Below are 17474 nucleotides of genomic sequence, written 5' to 3' on the forward strand. Positions count from 1 at the left end.
ACAGTTCTGCTCCCAGCCAGGTGCTGGGTTCTTTGCTGCAGCCCCCACTGGGTCTGCAGCTCTGAAGGGCTGGGGTCCCTGGTCTCTGGCAATGAGGGGGAGTTGGGCTTTAGGAGTACTACCAGCAAGTAGGGAATTGACCTCTCTTTCCCCAACCAGCTGGTCACCTAATCACACATCCAACAGCTTGCTTGTATGTTGGCTGCTCTGACAGAAGACACATGTCTCCTGACACCCTTTGGTGCGCTTCTGTCCTGAGACCCTCCCCAGCACAACCCTGCAGTCAGGCAACTGCTTGTGCCATCCTGGCTTTGTAAGGATAAAAACTGCACAGAAGCGCTACATCATCACCACTAACACCGTGTACCTCTCCATCTCAAGATGCCTCATGGTAACAAGACACGCCCTCGGCACCTGTACAGGAGATGCTGCTGCTGCTGCACTCAGGGACTGGGGGGACAGGGAGCCAGGGGCAGCATGTGGGGTGACAGCTACGGGCCCTCCAGTGGAGCCAGCACTACATCTGCGTGCCACTTTGTTAGCTGCAGATGGAAACATCTTAATTCATCCTGTTGTTTGCCACCTCAGGTAGGTCTATTTTATCTCAGGAAAAGTTGGTGCTTTTACAAGGAAACACCATTTATTGAAAAGGAGAAAACAAAAGAGTCCTCGAGGAGGAATCGATGGAAGCTGCCTTCCCAGTCAATATTGTCTGAAAAACAAATGGGTCCCACTGCAAATCAAAGGCACTGCCACATGTGCTCCGTAAAACACTGCATTTGTTCCTGCTCAGCCAAGCAACAATCCCTGGCCCCTCTTCACATCATTGCTCAAGAGTAATGTTGCCATCAAATTTTCTATGAAAAAAAATAGCAGAGATGATATGCTATGATGCACATATTTCACAAAAGACAGGCTGCTCCAGTTAGGGCAACCTATTTAAAAAGAGAAAAAAACTTATTAATTTCCCCTCCCAGATTACAGATCAGCTTCATCCCTCCACTGACACTATTGTTGGAGTCTGTTCCACTGAAAATGCACCCGATTTCCAATCCTGGGGAAAAGGACAGCGAGTTTCAGCTGTACTGTCTCAGATAAGATTGAGAGTCAAGCTTGAGGAAAAAATATTTAGAAATCATTTGTTTGCTATTGTGCTCTTTGTATCTTTACCGATTTTCCTTTCTAATAAAATACCCAAATCTCAGTATTAAGAAATGCTGAGAAAAAATGTTCTGGAGAAAGTTCCTGTGCAATGTAATAACTGTCCCTGGCATCAGGACAAAAAACACAAAATACTCGGAAATAGTCAAGCTCGATATTTTTTTAGCACACAATTATTTTGTATGTAAAATCTCAGGCAGGTGCAGCAACAAGGCATTGCCCTGTGCCAGGGTCATGGCGGCGAAGCCCCCCAGCACACCCTGGAGCAGCGAGGTGCCCGCACAAGGCCCCGGGGCCAGGCCATGGCCAGCTGCTCGTGCAGCTCACCAGCGGCACGGGGAGCAACGGATCTACGTGGATCACATCCATCTCTGAGTCAAGCAGTCTGCATCCAGAAACAGAACTGTACATGCACATGCAAATCATCATGCACACCAACTCTCCTTTGATTTGCATAGGCTGTTAGATTCACAAGGCGGTGCCCAAGCGAACCTGGCAGATAATTGCAGTGCAATGCAGAGGCCGTGAATATACACTTCAATGTCCTTTTTGGTAACTAGCGAGGTTAACCAAGTTAAAGGCACAATAGGATAATAAACCTAATACCAAGGCTCTAAATACCCCACTCTGCATACCAAGAGTCAAGTGGTATTTAACAGCCAAATGGCAAGTTTGCCTCCAATGTCCTCCTCCCTTTGCTTTTCTGGCAGAAATCTAGGTGGAGAAAAATCTCTTACAGCACTTTTGTACATATGCCAGCAACGGGAACCCTTGAATGGTTCTACAATATAGTGCAGACAAAAGTATCAGTCTTTCAAGAAACAGCTTTAGCTCATTTCTAAAGCGCTTTGAAACCTTTATCTAAAGCCTTGCCTTTCTCAGATAAAAGCGTCACCAGCTTCAGACAAGAGCAAGATTGAAGGATGAGTTCCCAAAATACAGGGAATTCTTCCTTAATAGTCCTCAATGATTCAACCAACTTCAAGTTTGGAAATGCTACCTGGAAATACTGCAGTGGTTTCCAAGGGATAAACTCCCACCTGTACAAACGCCCTTCTCAGGGGCCAGGAACCTCCTGCCCCGCAGAGTGCTGGGGCAGGGCAGGGGGGAGAGAAAAAAGAAAACAAGAAACAAAGCCCACCCACAGCATGCCCACAGGAATAGCTTTGCTCTGGGGTTTGCCTTCTCTTGCTCACAAACCACCAGCAAACCCTGCTGGAGCACTCGGCACGCCCCGACCTGCCCAGCACCCGAGTCTGCTGCCAGGGCACCACAGGCACCTTCAAGCCGTAGGTCCCCGCGGGCCCAAAGCCCATGTTGTTCTGATGGGCTTCACCATCCCAGAGCTCTGTGCTCCTGTGGGGTGAGGAGCATTGCAGCTTTGTCTGGTAATCGTTCCGATATGCCAGACTAGGAAGTACTTACATATATACATGTGCATTTTTAACTTCAGAGGGAAATCAACACATATGTTAGCGTGCAGTAGTGTGGAAAGTTAATTTAAATGCAAATGCTGCATTTGGCCCACAGAAATTAAGAAATACCCTCAATTTATTGTTCATACTTAAAGTTAATGATTATTACCACTTCAGCCAAGTAACTAGACCTGCTGGAAAGAAATGATTCAGGTCTTGATTTTCAGCTAAACAGAAATATGCTCAGATACAGCCACTTGGCCTTTTAGGCAGACTCCTCACACTTAAGCCCAGGGCAGGTGTCCGGGGTGTGCATGCGAACACCCATGAGCACATCCCAGCCACGCACACACGAGCTGTGGGCAAGGGACACATGGGTCCCCTCCGCCCGCCTCAACATCAGCCCTCCTGCAAACCCAACGCTGGCTGGAGCTCACTGTGCAGCTACGAGCACACACTACTCTGAGACAACAGCCTCACGTGGCAGCTGCAAACAAAATACCTGTGCTCGTTATCCAGCCAGAAAGGAGTCTGTTCCTCCAGCTGAACAGTGTCTTACCCAAGAAGCACTTAGCATCACACATGTATTATTAAAGAGACTGACCGCAGGTACATTATGCAGATAAGAACATAAACCTGTGTGCCCAGGGACATTGTCCTACCACCAATTATATAGCTATTTTATATATAGGACTTTTCCTGAAGGCAGACGGCTCCATAGCCAGCAGTTATCGACACCTCTTGCAGCAACTGGCCCTCAGTGCAGGAGGCGAACGGTTGGAGCCCCCGGGCTCAGCCGGGCTGCCCACGAGCTCAGAGGGGACAGCACAGCTCCAGCACCCAGGGCTGCAATTTTGGGAGTTCCTCAGTCCCAAGGCAAAGCCCCAGGGGCTCTCTGGCCCGGGCGGCTGTCGGCATTGCTGGCGACGGGCACGGCAGCCCACAGGGATGTGTGGCTGTTCACTCGGTCTGGGGCAAACACTCACCCAAAGAAGCAGTGAAGCAGTGGCAGGGTGGTCTTCACCCAGCTTGTGCCTTCAGGCACAGACGATGCGCTCTCACCCAGCAATGCTGTGGAGCACACGAGGAGCGTGCCCACCTCACACGCCTTGCACCTTCACACGTGCCCGACCTGCCCCAGTGCCCCGCCAGGGCCCACCCCCCTGCACCCAGCCGCTGCCTGGGGCTGCCCCGCTGCTGAAGCCCCCAGGGACTTTCTCCCCAGGACCTCCCCCAGCGCAGGGTGCCCCTTCAGTGGGTGTTGGGCTGTGCCAACACTGCACCCTGCTGCTTGCGGCTGCTGCCGGTGCAGGGGGAGAGGGTGGGCGCGCAGCTACGGAGCGGGGTGGCACTGGCAGCCTGGAGCCAGCCCTGCGCTGCCCCAACTGCGGCTGTGCCCAAAGCTGTGCTAGCTGCCTGCACGGGAGGGGAAGGGGTCTGCTGCCCTCTGGGGATGTGGGGGAGCCCCACCTGAGCCGAAAGAGCCCACCCCCCCGGCGAGGCCCCACACAAGCCGTAGCTGACAGCGCCAGCCCCGCTCCTGCAGCTGCTGCGCATCAGGGTCGGATTGAAGCAACCAGGGAGGTCTCTGCCCCCCCCCCCCCCAGGGTCGGGAGCGGGGTGAGTCCCCGAACCAGCAGCAGGAAAAGACGGGCAGGTAAGGCGGGCACCTCCCGGCTCCCCCGTTTGTCCAGTGCCGGAGTTTTTTGCCCACCCAGCAGCTGGAAATGCCACCCAGCGCCCCGGCTCCCAGGGTGGGACAGCGCCTGCTCCCGCGCCCTGGCCGCGCAGGGGGCCCGGGGGGACCGCGGGGAGCGGCAGGGGCCGGGGCCACCATCGCCCCGGGCTGCGGTGGGGGCCTGGCGCCGGCCGGAGCTCAGCGCCTGCCGCCGCGGCAAATCGTCGCTCCGTCGGGAAGAGCGAGGGCGGCGTTAAGAACGCGCCGGGATGGGGAGAAATTAACCGTTAACGGCCGCCGGTCGCTCAGGCCCAGCGCGCCCGGCCGGGGCCACGCAAGGCGCTGCCGGGCTGCGCCGCCCTGTGCCCGCGCCGGGAGCGGCCGCTGCCGCCCGGCTCCGCAGCGGCAGCACCGGGGTGGGGGCGGCACCGGGGAGAGGGGGAAGTCACGGGCGGGGTGGGAGGCACCGGGGGCGAGCCCCGGCTGCCAGCCCCGGCTCGGGGGCGGCGTGCAGCGGGCCCCCGCGCAGGTTTGTCGCCCCAAACCGCCCCGCGAAGGCGGGTCTGTGCAGCCGCCCGGCGCCGCACCGGGAGCCCTGATGGGGAAGGTCCCCCCGGCAGCCCATCGCCGGCACCGGGACACCGGGCCGGCCCCGGCGCCCCAGGGCCAGCGCGGCACAGCCGCAGCTCCCGGCTGCCCCCAGCCCCTCCGCCGTTGCCGTTCGGCGGGGCCCTGGCAGCCGGCGCCCCCGCACAGCGGCTTCCCCGGGGTCCCGCCTGGCTCCGGCAGCGCTCCGGGGGGCGGGTGAAGCGAGGGGCGACGGCGATCCCGGGCGGGGAACGTCCCGCTGCCGCCCCGCCCCTGCCGGTTTACAGCCTCTTCCCTTCTAAGCGTAGCCAGAATTGGGCCCAGGTGGCCACCCTAGGGGTGACGAGGCAGAGCTGTGTCCTCCTGCCCTGCCCATTCTCCCCTGGACCATCTTTAGGGATGTTGCCCGCTGTCTCCCAGTAAAACCACGGCGAGCCCGGGCGCAGTCTGGTGCACGGTGCCACATGTGCGGCAGCACATGCCCTGGCCCTGGGGTCAGCTCCTGCCACCGGGCCAAGTGACAAAGGACACGGCTCCCAGGGCCCATTCAGTATCCCAGTTATGGCACGAAAAGCCTTGTTGTCAAGAGAAGAAAGGATAAATAGCTTAACACGAGCCTGTATGAGTTAGGAGTACTGGGGAACAGGGACTTTTAATTGGAAATCAATTCTCAATTTACTGATAACGTTGACACTTTCTCTCAGAGGCTTCATTTGGCTCATTAAATACCGGTGTAACTGCGGGGACCTCCTCAGCTCAGAGCCCAGCGGAAGAACGATTTGGATGCAGATGCAGCACAGGCCTTTGATGAAACCAGCAGCACATGTGCGTTAGGAAAACTGTTTAATTACACTGCTTTATCCGGTAATAAGTCTCATAGTTAAAGCTGCTGTGCCTTGAGGTGCCGCACATAAAGAGCGGAGCCCCAGCTGAAGGGTGACGGGCACTGGGGGCTACGTGCGAAGGGTGCCTGATGCTGGGGGCTGTCCGCACACCTCCATGGCAGGATGCCAGCTGTGCCGTGGCAGCGGGGGCCGAACACACAGCAGGCTGCCAGGGACAATGTCCCCCTGCACTCGCCACGGTTTTCATATCCACTTAGCCGGCTCCAGTTAATGCTTCAAAAGCAAACGCAGGCCGGTCCCCACGGCCATGGTGCCTGGCAGGATCAGCTGCCGCTGCAGGAAGAGCTTTTGTTCATCTCCTTGGCTTGCACGTCCCCCTAAGCCCCCTCCTCCTTCCCTTTGGTGGGTGGGATAATCGCTCTTGTCCTGTTTGCCATAGAGCAAGCACTAAATCATCTTTGTTTTAAGCTCGTTTTGACAGCTGCTTTTGTCTGATACCACTTGTGCATTGCAGGCACGTATCCCCTTCCTGGAGCCGAGTGCGACACATCCTCAGTGGCAGGGCGGGGGGGACACTTGGATTTGGTTTTCCAGCAGCAGGGCTATCATGGACCAGGTGAAGCAGCTTTGGCTGCCCAGCAGCTGACAGTGGGTGTTTGTGGGGAGGGGGGCAGTTGTCGGTAACAGCAGTGGGCAGAGGGTGGAGGCACAGGGCCCCCAGTCCCGGAGGGGCTGTGCCAGGGAGCCCCAGCTGCAGGCAGCAGGTAGACCCCTCCAAGGCAGAGCTGCCTGGGGGGACCAGTGATGGAGGAGGGGAACAACCCATACCCCCACCCTTTGATGTGAGGCCGAGGGAGCTGCCACAGATCTCCATCCCTGCCTGGGAAGCCCGCAGGCATGAAGGGGCTCTCAAGTGTCTGGAGGGACATGAGAGCACCACGTCGTGGTCCCCCTCTCTGCTCCTCCAGTGATAATTAGTGCTGTGTAATCAGCTTTCAAAAAAGAAAGCAAGCCTACTCTTTCAAGGCTTCACTACCAAAGCTGCCTTCCGCCTTTCGAGAGCAATGCTGATGCGGTGCTGCTGCACAGGCGAGCGCACTGCTGCGCTGAGCACCTGAGGGGCTCACGGTGTGAAGGGGGGGGGGGGGGGGGGGGGGGAAGTTGTGGCAGCAGCGACAGGAGATCAACTCTCGATCCCCCCCAAACACAGAGGGCGAGCAGGGAGTGTAGTGGGGACGCTCAACCCAGCTCCCCTTGGGCATCCACCCTGACCCACCACGGGAAGGCTGCTCACGATGGGGAGCATGTCCCTGCCCCTGGCGCCAGCCCCCGGGGTAGTGCCGTCCCGCTGCCTTCATTCAGCATCACCCCAGCCTCACAGAGCTGACGTTCCTCCCAAGGTGCAGGGACGCCAAGGTCCCGGGATGCTCATGCAGGCAGAGGGGAAGGTGAGGCCTCTCCTGAGCATTCTCAGCTGGCCCAGCTCCCCACCTGAGACAGCCTTCCCTGTGGGTGAGCAATCAACGGCCCAATGGCACTTTCCCCTGGCAGGAGCTTTGCAAAGGGATCCATGTGCCTGAAGCCATCTTCCCAGCCAGGGCTGGCACCGGTCCCTGCGCTGGGAGCTGGAGGTGCACAGAGTGGTCCTTCCCTCACCCCAGGAGTTTAACAACACTCCTACAGCATCTTCCTCAGCCTTTAAGTACTGCAGTTTCATTCCAGTGAGCTTCTAGGCAAAGATTTGTTGGAAATAAAATAGAAGAACATTCCTGTTGTTTTTACCTAAATGCATTTTAAAGTAAAATTTAAAAGAAGACAGCTGAAGTGTAGATCAGCACAGGTCCTTCCGCACCAACACAAATGGGCAGATTTACATCCCCTTGGAGGTGGTGGTTTGTTGTTTTGTTGGCCTACATCTCTCTTTCCTGCGTATTTTCACCGTATGCCCAGGGCTGAGAGGAAAGAACCCATCTGTGCTCTCAGCGGTTCATCTAAACAACACAGCGGAAGACACAGTCAGCCAGGGCGAGCGACCATGGGCCTGGCTCGCGGCTATGGGGCATCGGCACGGGGATGCTGCGGCAGGGGTGCTGCAGGGCCACCGCCTCTGGCCACAGGGGACCAGCACGGAGAAACAGCAGGCGTGGGTGTGGGTGCAGGCAGGGGTGCTGGCCCACTGGCTCCCAGAGGCAGCAAATATTCTGAAACCACAGCGGGTGTTTTTGAGAAAAGTTAAGCAGTTTTATTCAACGGGATGAGTCCACACCCAACCAGCGGCTTCATCTACATGGCATCATCAGCATACATGACAGAGGACCCACTCAGACACTCTAGCTGAACGGCATCTCACCATACGTTACAGAGACAACACCAGAGGAGGACGATGACCGTTACAAAGGGCAGCCAGCCAGCGGTTTCCTAGGCTTCCCAGCATAACCAAACCCATCCCCACCGGACTTCGCAACCCAGCCACTCGGAAGCAGATGAGGCTCGGGACATCTACTGCCGCACTGCGAAAACCACAACACTGCTAGTTAAATAACACAGTCCAGGGTTTACAAAAATGACCTACCAGGGGTACTTCAGCCTACGGAAGAAAGTGCACTGTCGTCGCTGCCCAGGACCGACACGCCTGCACATGTTGCTGAGTCTGTACACAGAAGAGCATGCCACAGGTGCCGCCGCTTTTGAGTCAGCACCATCAAAGGCAATGCTGAGGGCCGGGGAGGGTGGGTGAGGACCAAGCTGCCCCTCCCCGAGGCGGGTACAGCACCACGGGACAGGATGGATGGGGCAGGTCATGGGGATGCGGTGGGGTCTGCAGGAGCCGAGCCGGAGGTCGGCACTCGCTCTGCACAGCAGAGAAACGACTGCTCCATGAAGACACCCTCCTCTCCCTGCCCTGTGCCCGAGGAGGGGCTGTGCCGGGCCCTGCGGGGAGGGTGCTCCCACTGCCCGCTACGCAGCCCCGAGTCTTCACAGTGAAAGCCCTGTGAACTCTCCGAAGCCTACAGTCTTCACGCCTTTAGAGAGGTATCAAGGATCGGGGTGAAGTTACTCACAAAACATGAGCAGGTTCCAGTTATGATACTCCTACAACATATGCGTTTCCATTTTGTACCGAGTTAGCTTACAGAAAAATACATTTCTTCCCTTAAATTTACAGTAGTTAAAACTACAACTTGAATACCTTGTTAAAAAGGGGTAGTTTATTCTTCAACAAAAGTCTTGGTTTTCTTTTCTTTAAAAAAAAGGAAAAAAAAAAGAAAAAATTAAAAAGGACTTTAAAAGCAATCACCCCCAGCACAACGCAACTGTACAAAGGAAATCAGGATGTGTACAGCTCCTAGGACATTAACTCCAAGCATTTGTTCTGGTGCTCAAAAAGGCACTTAAAGATATTAAAAACCCACAACAAAACAAAACAAAGGAAAACAAAAGGCAATAATTTAATAGAAAGACACTGGAACTCGTACCGTATCTTCAAAAGTAAGAAGGGAGGAGAAAAAACCCCGAAACCCTAATAAACATGGGTTTGCTATCAAGTCATCTTTAAAAGTATATATAAAAAAACCAGAAGACTGGCAAAGTGAATGTTCTCCAGGAACTAAATGGAAAAAAAAAAAATAAAAAAAAATTACTGGCAATGAATACACAGCTCTTGTGCCAAATGGGTTTCTTCCCTCCCCCTAAAAGCACATTTGCTGGTTCATTACTAGACCAGACTGACAGACTGTTTGAACATCTGCTGCCCGTAATGACAGAGGCATTGACCTCAGGGTTAGCCTAACTTAGGAAAGGGGGGAAAAATTATGAAGAAAAATAAACATCAGTATGAACCAATTTGGGTAATTACAAATGTCAACAATGTTAATAGACAAGTACATAAACACCATTTCCCCTTACAGCATTATACGGAGAACAATGACAGAATCACTACATACAGTACTTCTCCCCCACTGTACACTGAAAGGTTAGCTTTGCGGCTTCACTTTTAATTATTATTATTATTATTGGGTTTTATTTTTACATTGAGCTACCTACTAAGTGCAAAGATTTGGTGAGTGGCATTGGCTTTCATCTAACCTTAGCCTATTTTTTGTACAGTTTACATGTTAACAGTTACTTCCCAGCATTGAAGCAAGTACAGCAATATATACAGGACTGGCAGGGGCAGCAGCCAGGCTCGGGAGCAACACGTGCCCATGCTCTGGGCATAGGAACAAGCACTGGGCCAGCCCCCGGGGTCACGGTGCCAGGTCTGTGCCCGGCACGGAGGCACCAGCAGCCTCGCAGGGGCTGGGGGCAGCTGGCTGCGGGCGAGCTCCCCAGCCCTGGGGCGAGCTGTGCAGGACTGAGGGGCTCAGCCACCCCTGCTGCCTTCGGGCGTCAGGCTGCTCCTCCAGCCCCGCACGAGCCGCGGTCCGCGCTGCGGAGGTAAAAGGAAGATGAAGGGTGGAATAAAAAAAAAAAAAAAAAAAATAGTCCCTGGGCAGGTGACTGCTGGATGAGGCAGGAGGGCTCGCTAGCTTCTCTGCCCAGGGACAGACAGAACTGCAAAAATCAGAGCAGGAGGGAAGGACGAACATTAAGGAGCCATCAGAGCGGCTTCTCTATGCAGCCGAGAGACTGAGGATGGCCCGTTTCAGGCTGGGGTTGTATGTGATCATGCGAAGTGACCAAATTAAACCATGGGTTATTGCATGGAAATCTGTACAAGGAGGAAAAAAAACATGCAGGAGAAGCACAGAGTGTCTTGAATTCAGCACTTACAGAAAAGACTTGATTATCAGACAAAGTACCATGCAATCCCCAGCTCTTTCTGCATATTTTTTCTCTGGGTTAAATGTTCAAGAGGAAAAAAGAAAATGTAGATTCTTTTGCATAAACTCAAAATGTTGTATTATATAGTACAGTACAGAAAGTGCAAAATATCACCCCATCAGATCGGTTCCGCATCTGATATGGTCAAATATGGCTCATGCTTTTCATGCAAGACAATGCAATCTGAATCAAGACCCTCACGTACTGCTGTGCAACTTCAAATAAAGGAACACTGTTGTAACAAAGCCTCCTCGCCCATTTAGTCCCATCTGTCGAGATACCATTAGGATTTAACACAAAAAGGAAAGGAAGAAAAAGAAAAAGAAAGTGTATGGGGAAAGGGAAGTGAAGCATCTCAAAACTGTGTAAGTTACTCTATGCTTTACCACAGGTTTGTCACTAGTCCTTGTTCATTCTGAAATCTTCAAGAAAAATCAGAGTTCTGCAGATCCTGCAGCGCAGGCAGGGCAGCACCACGCCTCGGTGCAGCAGCAGTGTCCTCCTCCCTGCACCACGCCGATGGAGCACGTCTCCTTTTCCAGGTGTCTCGCGATTCAGCTTGAAAAGACATTCCAGCCAGCCTGACACACGCCATCATTTATGCATTTCCAGCTCTTCTCCATAGGCCAGGACTGAACAAACCCCCCTGTATCTCCCCCCACCCCCCTTTTCTTTTTCTAAGTGCCAAGAGGTGCAGAAAATGGCCTTGTATTGCTGGATGCACTGCTGCTATGGACCTCCACACACACACACGCACACAAATAGCCTGGAAAAAAACCCACATGAACCCAGCATCTCTAGAGAGGAGATTTCAGAGCCAGTTTCTGAGGTAAATCTACTTTTTAAAAAAAGTCACCAAATTCTGTACACTTTTTTTTTTTAATACATACTTCTACACAGAGCTTGTATTCTCCAGTGCCAACACATAGACCCACCATCTCCTCCTGCCATAGGACTGCAAGCTTGGGAAGTGTTTCTGCACGGATGGAGGTGTGTGTGGACACATATGTACATACACACACACACACACGTATGTACAATCAACCACTGGGCCTAGGTTACGCACTTGTTCGCCTTTTGGAGAGGTTCCTCTTGAGCACGGTTCAGACTTGCCGCTTGGCCAAGCAAGGCTTTGCCAAGCTGCTGGCCCTGCTCCCGCCATCCAGGTGCTGGCTCTCCCCGCGCCCCAGCCTACATGGTGCCAGATTTATCCGCCGAGCTGCTGGGGAAGAGCTTCTCAGTGGGGGTGACGGCGGGGCTGCCCACCCCTGAACTGCTGCTGCTGCTGGAGCGGTGCTGCACCACTGGTCGCACCGGCCGCATCGGCGGGGGCCGCAGCTGAGCCCCGGCCAGCCGGGCCGACAGCGCGGGCTTGAAGGTGGTCATCATCTCTGCAGTGGAGCTGCTGCTGCGCCGCATGGCAGCATCGGGGTCCCGGATCAGGATCGTATGGAGGGGGCTGGCAGGCTCTGAGTTGGCAGCACCCATTGGGGGGTTTTTCATGGGCTCTAGCGTGTCCAGGACCACATCGGGGGCCTGCTTGGCCGTGTTCTGCCTCTCCAGCTCCCGCAGCTCGTTCAGCGCCGTGCTCATGGTCTTCTCGATGTCCTGCAAATGCCACCACCAAAGGGACGTCAGCACCGTGCCACAGCATCACCCCACTCTCCTGCATCCCACCCCAGGGAGAGGCCCCCCCGTCCTCGTGCGCCCCAGTGTGCAGGGGGTCTCTGACCTAAGACAGAGCCTCCAGGCAAGGTGGGAGCTTTGGGGGAAGATGTAAAGCCCAACCTGGCCACACAAAGGCACCCTACATCTCCCGGGTCAGCAGGGGTTGGGTCACCAGCTCCAAAGGGAGAAAACCCCGAGCACTACGAGCAATGGGGTGAACACCAGCCTGTCCACACCTCCAACGAGACAGGGCACCTCCACCCCCCCCAGCACTGAGGGTGGGCTTTCCCCGAAGGAGGAGGCCCTGAAGACGCACAGGAGCTCTGCCAACCCTGTGCCTACAGGGCAATGGCACACATGGGGTGGACACGCAGAGGGCTGTAGGTGGAGCAAGCAGCAGATGGCAGCTCACCACACATAAAAGGGAGGTGGCCGAGGTGAGATGGGCCCCAGTCCCTCACCGCACGGCCTCCATGGTTCTGCACACACAGACCCTCCAGTAGGTGAACCCAGTTCAGCCAGACGTGCCCACTGAAAGCAAACTGGCTGAACTGCCTACAGCTGTAGTTCTGATGGTCTCGTCTGGAAATAGAGGGGGCCCTAGTTCAGCTTCACTTAAATCCACCTCAACTGAATGAGGGAACTCAGAAAGAGACCATCCGAAAAGGGACTTAAGGCAACTGAATCAATCATTTAAAAAGTAGCTCTAGTGGCTACTTTCTCCTCCTGTCTCCTCCCTGTCCTTGTGTAGAAGAGTCCTTAATTTTATAATGCGTACAAGATACTCGATGAGCCTCAGGTAACATTCAGAGCATCAGCAGAAGGCAAATAATTATCAACTTAGCTCCTATTCTATTAAGCTGTTCAGATAATGAGTGAAAATATTCTCCCAGAGCTAAGCCTCAGCACTACCAAGGCCAACAGTCCTACAGACTTCCAGGTAAGTATTTATTTACACCAGCTGAGTGAGAATCTTTTACAAGGTTTAAAAAAAAAAAAAAACAAACCAAAAAAACCCACAAAAGCCAAGGAAAATTGTCCAAATCGTGCTCTGCCCTCAGCATTCACCCATCCCTCTGAAGGCTCTGGACCCCACAGCCCTGCACTACACCTGGCGAATACGGCCCTGGGCATCGCTGCCCATCAGCCGAACCTGGGGACTCCGTGCATGCCGTTATCCCATCCCAGGGCGGGCACGGTACCCCAGCTCGAGCCATCGCTCAGGGTACGCGCTGCGCTACGGCTGTAGCTTTGTAAATTGATCACACCACAAGCAAGCTCTTAATGGACAGAGAAGCTGGGCAGCGTGCTGCAGAGCAAGAGAACAAGGAGCATGGCTGGTGGAGAAGCAAACAGGACAGTAAGAGTTCTTCCTTTCTGCAATCATCATTCATTATCCCACTGAAAGCAGCTGATTCTAAGTAAAAGAGCCTGCCAAACCCCGTGGCACAGCAGCTGCTGCCAGTGGTGGGCAGCAGCACCCCCCCCAGCAGCTGCACCCCTCTGCCTGGGCATCACCAACCATCCTACAGCTGCTGCTCCTGCCTGAGGGTGGCATGAAGCAAGCTGCCGGGTAACTGCTGAAATAGGGGATTCCAAACAGCCTGTCCCCACAGCATCCCAGGCCCCGAACGGGCCCAACCTGCGGCCGCTGGGACACGTTGGCAGGGACTGTGCCTGAGCTAGGGGGTCCCCGAGAGGCTGGAGGATTGTGCAGTCTGCTCCATGGAAGGACCATTCTCTGAGGTGTTAACAGGCTTAGTAAAATGGTAAAACCTGCCTGAAACCTGGCTGGGAGCCTCCCACCAGCAGTGGAGAGACCTGCAGGCTATGCTGGAGGCAACATGAATTTAACAGGTTCTGCGGAACTGATGGTCTAATGTGACACTGAATGGTGCATGGCTGGAGGTATCACACTGGCATTAGACTAACATATCGAGGTCCCAGCTACAAACAGCCAGTAACAAACCTGAAACACTTTTCTCCAAACACTGAGCATCAGTCAAATTCTGATTTGGCAAATCCAGTTTTCTCCTCCTAAGCTCCTTATGGAGCGTCAGATGAAGATAATGCGCTTCCCTCCCTGTGGGAGGCAAGTGCTGCCAGCACATTTCCGTGATGGATTGAATTTTTCTGCCTATTTTTTTTGAAGAAACAAGGTTTGCGGAAGGAGGCAGTATCTTTTATTAGACCAACCGGTACAGTTGGAAAAGCAGGCAAGCTGTTGGCTGCTCATTTTTATCTTTAAACCATCACAGCTACAACAGCACTGTATATTCTGAAGTGTGTTGAGATGGAAGGGGCTCTGCGGCACTACCCCAGTGACGTTTATTTTAAAGTCTCGATCCCTGGGCACCAAGAGCCACTTCACAACCCTCTTACCTCAGCAAGCGCTTCTGCTTCTAGAGATTTCTGATCTCCGAGACTACTGTGTCTAGTCGATCCACAGGTCGATCTCAGCGGGTGGCCATCAGACAAGGCCTTCCTGTCTGGGAAATTGATGCTGCCTGCACTGCCGAATGTCGCCATTCTGCGCTTTTCAGGACTCTCAATCCTGCCCCTGTTAAGAGGTATTTTGTGGGGGCTGCTAGGGCAGGCCGCTGCTCGAGGAGGAGTGTCTATGCCAGGACCCATCCCTCGGGGTGGGCTGTGGGTGTCCCCCCCGCTTCGACGGCGAGGGATAGCTGCACCGTCAGACCTCAATCTCACTCTGCAAAGAATCCATCACAAGACTAGGTCACTGTCCATCAGATCGAAAGCATCTGGTTGCATGCTGTAAGACAAATCGCTCAGCAATGAGAGTTCAGATCAAACCAAACTCGAGCCTTTCAGCTCCAGAAGACTAAGGCAAGAGGGCAGACAGACATTTTAGCCAGTGCAAAGAAAGGGACAGCATTGCACCTTCTTCACTTGTTAAGATCTACGTCAGCAACACACATTAAAACCCCTCCACGCTCGCATTATTCTGCAGTGCTTACTGGAGCCTTCCCTTCTGTCTTGCCCTACACACACACTGACTCTCGCCACACATGACAGCAACCACCTGTGTGTTCACAGGAAAACAAGGGTTTCCTTACCGGCCCATCACTCCCCCAAAGCCATAGTCCACAATGTGATCCGTGGGAGACTGGATATCGTTCTTGGAGGAGCCTTTATCATCCAGCAGCGGTCCACTGCTTGCCTCGCTGTCTGCCTTCTGGCTCAGGCTGTCAGAGAACGCATCATCCCTAGGAAAAGGAGACCCCGATCAGTAACAGGGCTCTGCCTGCCCCCGGAGTGAGGACAGGGCCCAGCCACAATGCAGGCCTGAGCATCACCACTCCAGCAGCTCCAGACTTTGCTAACAAAGGGCTAGACTAAGGCCACCACTTCGGACAGTACCTGGAACTTGGAAAATGCAAACATCACATTTTCGTATCCCCCTGCGCTGTAGTTGCCATTTTAATGACTCCAGGTATGGTACTTCAACAGAAGCAGCATGTGCAAAGGACTCCGAGACCTGCCTATAGGCCAGGTGGGCACTCAACCATGCCAGGTCAACATACATGGGGGCAAGGCCAACATTAAGCCTGGGTCAGGACGATCGATGGGGTTCAGGCACACTGAAGTACAGTGTGCAGTGCTCGGCTTTATCAGCCTGAACAAGAAACAGTCTGAGGCAACACATGGAGAGGCAGATGTGAACAGGTCCAGAATTCCCACCAAAATCATTAAACCTTGGAAAACATGGCCACCGATTTTAGATGGCTAAAGCGGACCTTGTGTAGTTACATGATTTTAACATCCTGGATCAACACTTTACTCACATGTCTTGCACCACAATGTACTGGTGGGGTATGAGGCCATCCACACCATTGTGTCTCCCTTCCCACCAGTCTTCTGACGCCCGATGGTACAGGAGAAGCGAGGCCCCTTTCTTAAAGGAGAGCTCTCGTGGAGATCGTCCAATATAGTCAAACTTTGCTATGGCTTCAATCTGCTCCACTTCTGCAAAGGAGAGCAGCACGCATAGAGAAAATCTTAGTTCAACAACCACAAAGGCACAATAAATCCAAGAGAGACATTGCACCAGAACAGCAGTAATGCTGCTGCCCTAGCTTCCCCAGGGCACCTTACACCGAGTACGAGCCATCTTATTTTTAGACTGATCAAGTCTTTTTGTTCTTCCAGCCTTCCTGGAATTTCTCACAGACTCAAACTACCAGCAATTACAAAAACTACAAACCAGATGGGGACTAGTTGAAAATTCCCTATGTGCATATGGCACCATCACCCACACTCCCATTTTCTGCAAAGTGATTTCTTTGGTTACAGAACCCCATTATCCTCCAGACTAGGATCTTGTCAAGCTGTGTCAGATACTGTGATCAAAGCCCTGCTTACCTTCTCCTTCCTTTCCTTAACCTGGAGACAGTTTGGCCTGAATTATTGATGAGTAACGAATCCTCCTTTGGGGATCCCCACAGAAACAATGATACTGGCTCTGGCCAGGCAGCTGCTCTGCATCACACCCCCACATCTGCAGACCTTTCAGCACTCTTCTACTGCACCACTTCTCCACTTTTTCTAATTTAAGCTCTACCAAGCACCAGAGATTCACTAACTGGCAGCTCAGGGCCTGAAATCCAAGAGGGCTGAAGCAAGACTTGACTTTAGGAGGTCAAGAGCACACCAGGAGCCTTTGAGCCCCTGGCCAAGGGCATCACAGCAGCAGCTGCTGGTGCATGCAAAGATGAGCCTGCTCAGCGCTGAGAAGCCCAGCTCTGCTGCAGATCTGTTTCCAGCTGGGAACACTGAATCCCAGAGAAACCGCTGCAGCAACTGCAGATCAGTGACAGTATTTCTCTCTGCACTGGCAGAAGCAACTCTGAGACGGGTGAAAAAGCAGGTTGCCATCACCTGCCTACCTCTAGCCACTATCAGAGCCAGCAAGCAGGCAGTTAATATACTCTGATTACTTGAGACACCTGATCATTTTAAACCCCACCTGGAGACTGGCAGACAGGTGATGACAAAGTTAAACAGGGAAAATCCTCCCAGTTCCTCCAGATCTGTCACATTCTCATTAAAATACAGATGCCTGCTCTGCTCCATCTGCCTTGTCACTAACCAGAGGCTTGGCGTCAGCAGCCATCAGGACGTGACTCATCATTCTGCTCAGTGACCAAACCCATACAGAGGAGAAGACACCGGAGGAGGACATGGGAGATGCTGCATCAGACCCCTGCCCCACTCCCTGTCCCACGTGGGACAGGACAGGTCACTTCAGCAGGCTGATTTTCCCCAACTCAAAAT

The 17474-nt window shown here is 53.6% G+C and overlaps 1 protein-coding gene across 4 annotated transcripts in view; it reads right to left on the reverse strand.

The window, feature by feature from the left end:
- Nucleotides 1-8942: 8942 nt before the first annotated feature.
- SRGAP3 (SLIT-ROBO Rho GTPase activating protein 3) overlaps nucleotides 8943-17474 on the reverse strand; it is a 126815-nt gene continuing 118283 nt past the window's right edge. For 2 of the 4 annotated variants that reach the window (XM_055708445.1, XM_055708442.1), the window contains exons 19-22: nucleotides 15986-16166; nucleotides 15257-15406; nucleotides 14562-14889; nucleotides 8943-12119 (exon numbers count right to left, since the gene is read on the reverse strand). In XM_055708445.1, the coding sequence (XP_055564420.1) occupies nucleotides 11703-12119; nucleotides 14562-14889; nucleotides 15257-15406; nucleotides 15986-16166 (1076 nt within the window). In that variant the 3' untranslated portion in view covers nucleotides 8943-11702. Of the gene's footprint in view, nucleotides 12120-14561; nucleotides 14953-15256; nucleotides 15407-15985; nucleotides 16167-17474 lie in introns of those variants that run through there. The other 2 variants (XM_055708444.1, XM_055708443.1) reach the window with 2 other exon arrangements.

Source organism: Falco cherrug, chromosome 4, assembly GCF_023634085.1.
Source record: "Falco cherrug isolate bFalChe1 chromosome 4, bFalChe1.pri, whole genome shotgun sequence".
Classification (NCBI taxonomy): Eukaryota; Metazoa; Chordata; class Aves; order Falconiformes; family Falconidae; genus Falco; species Falco cherrug.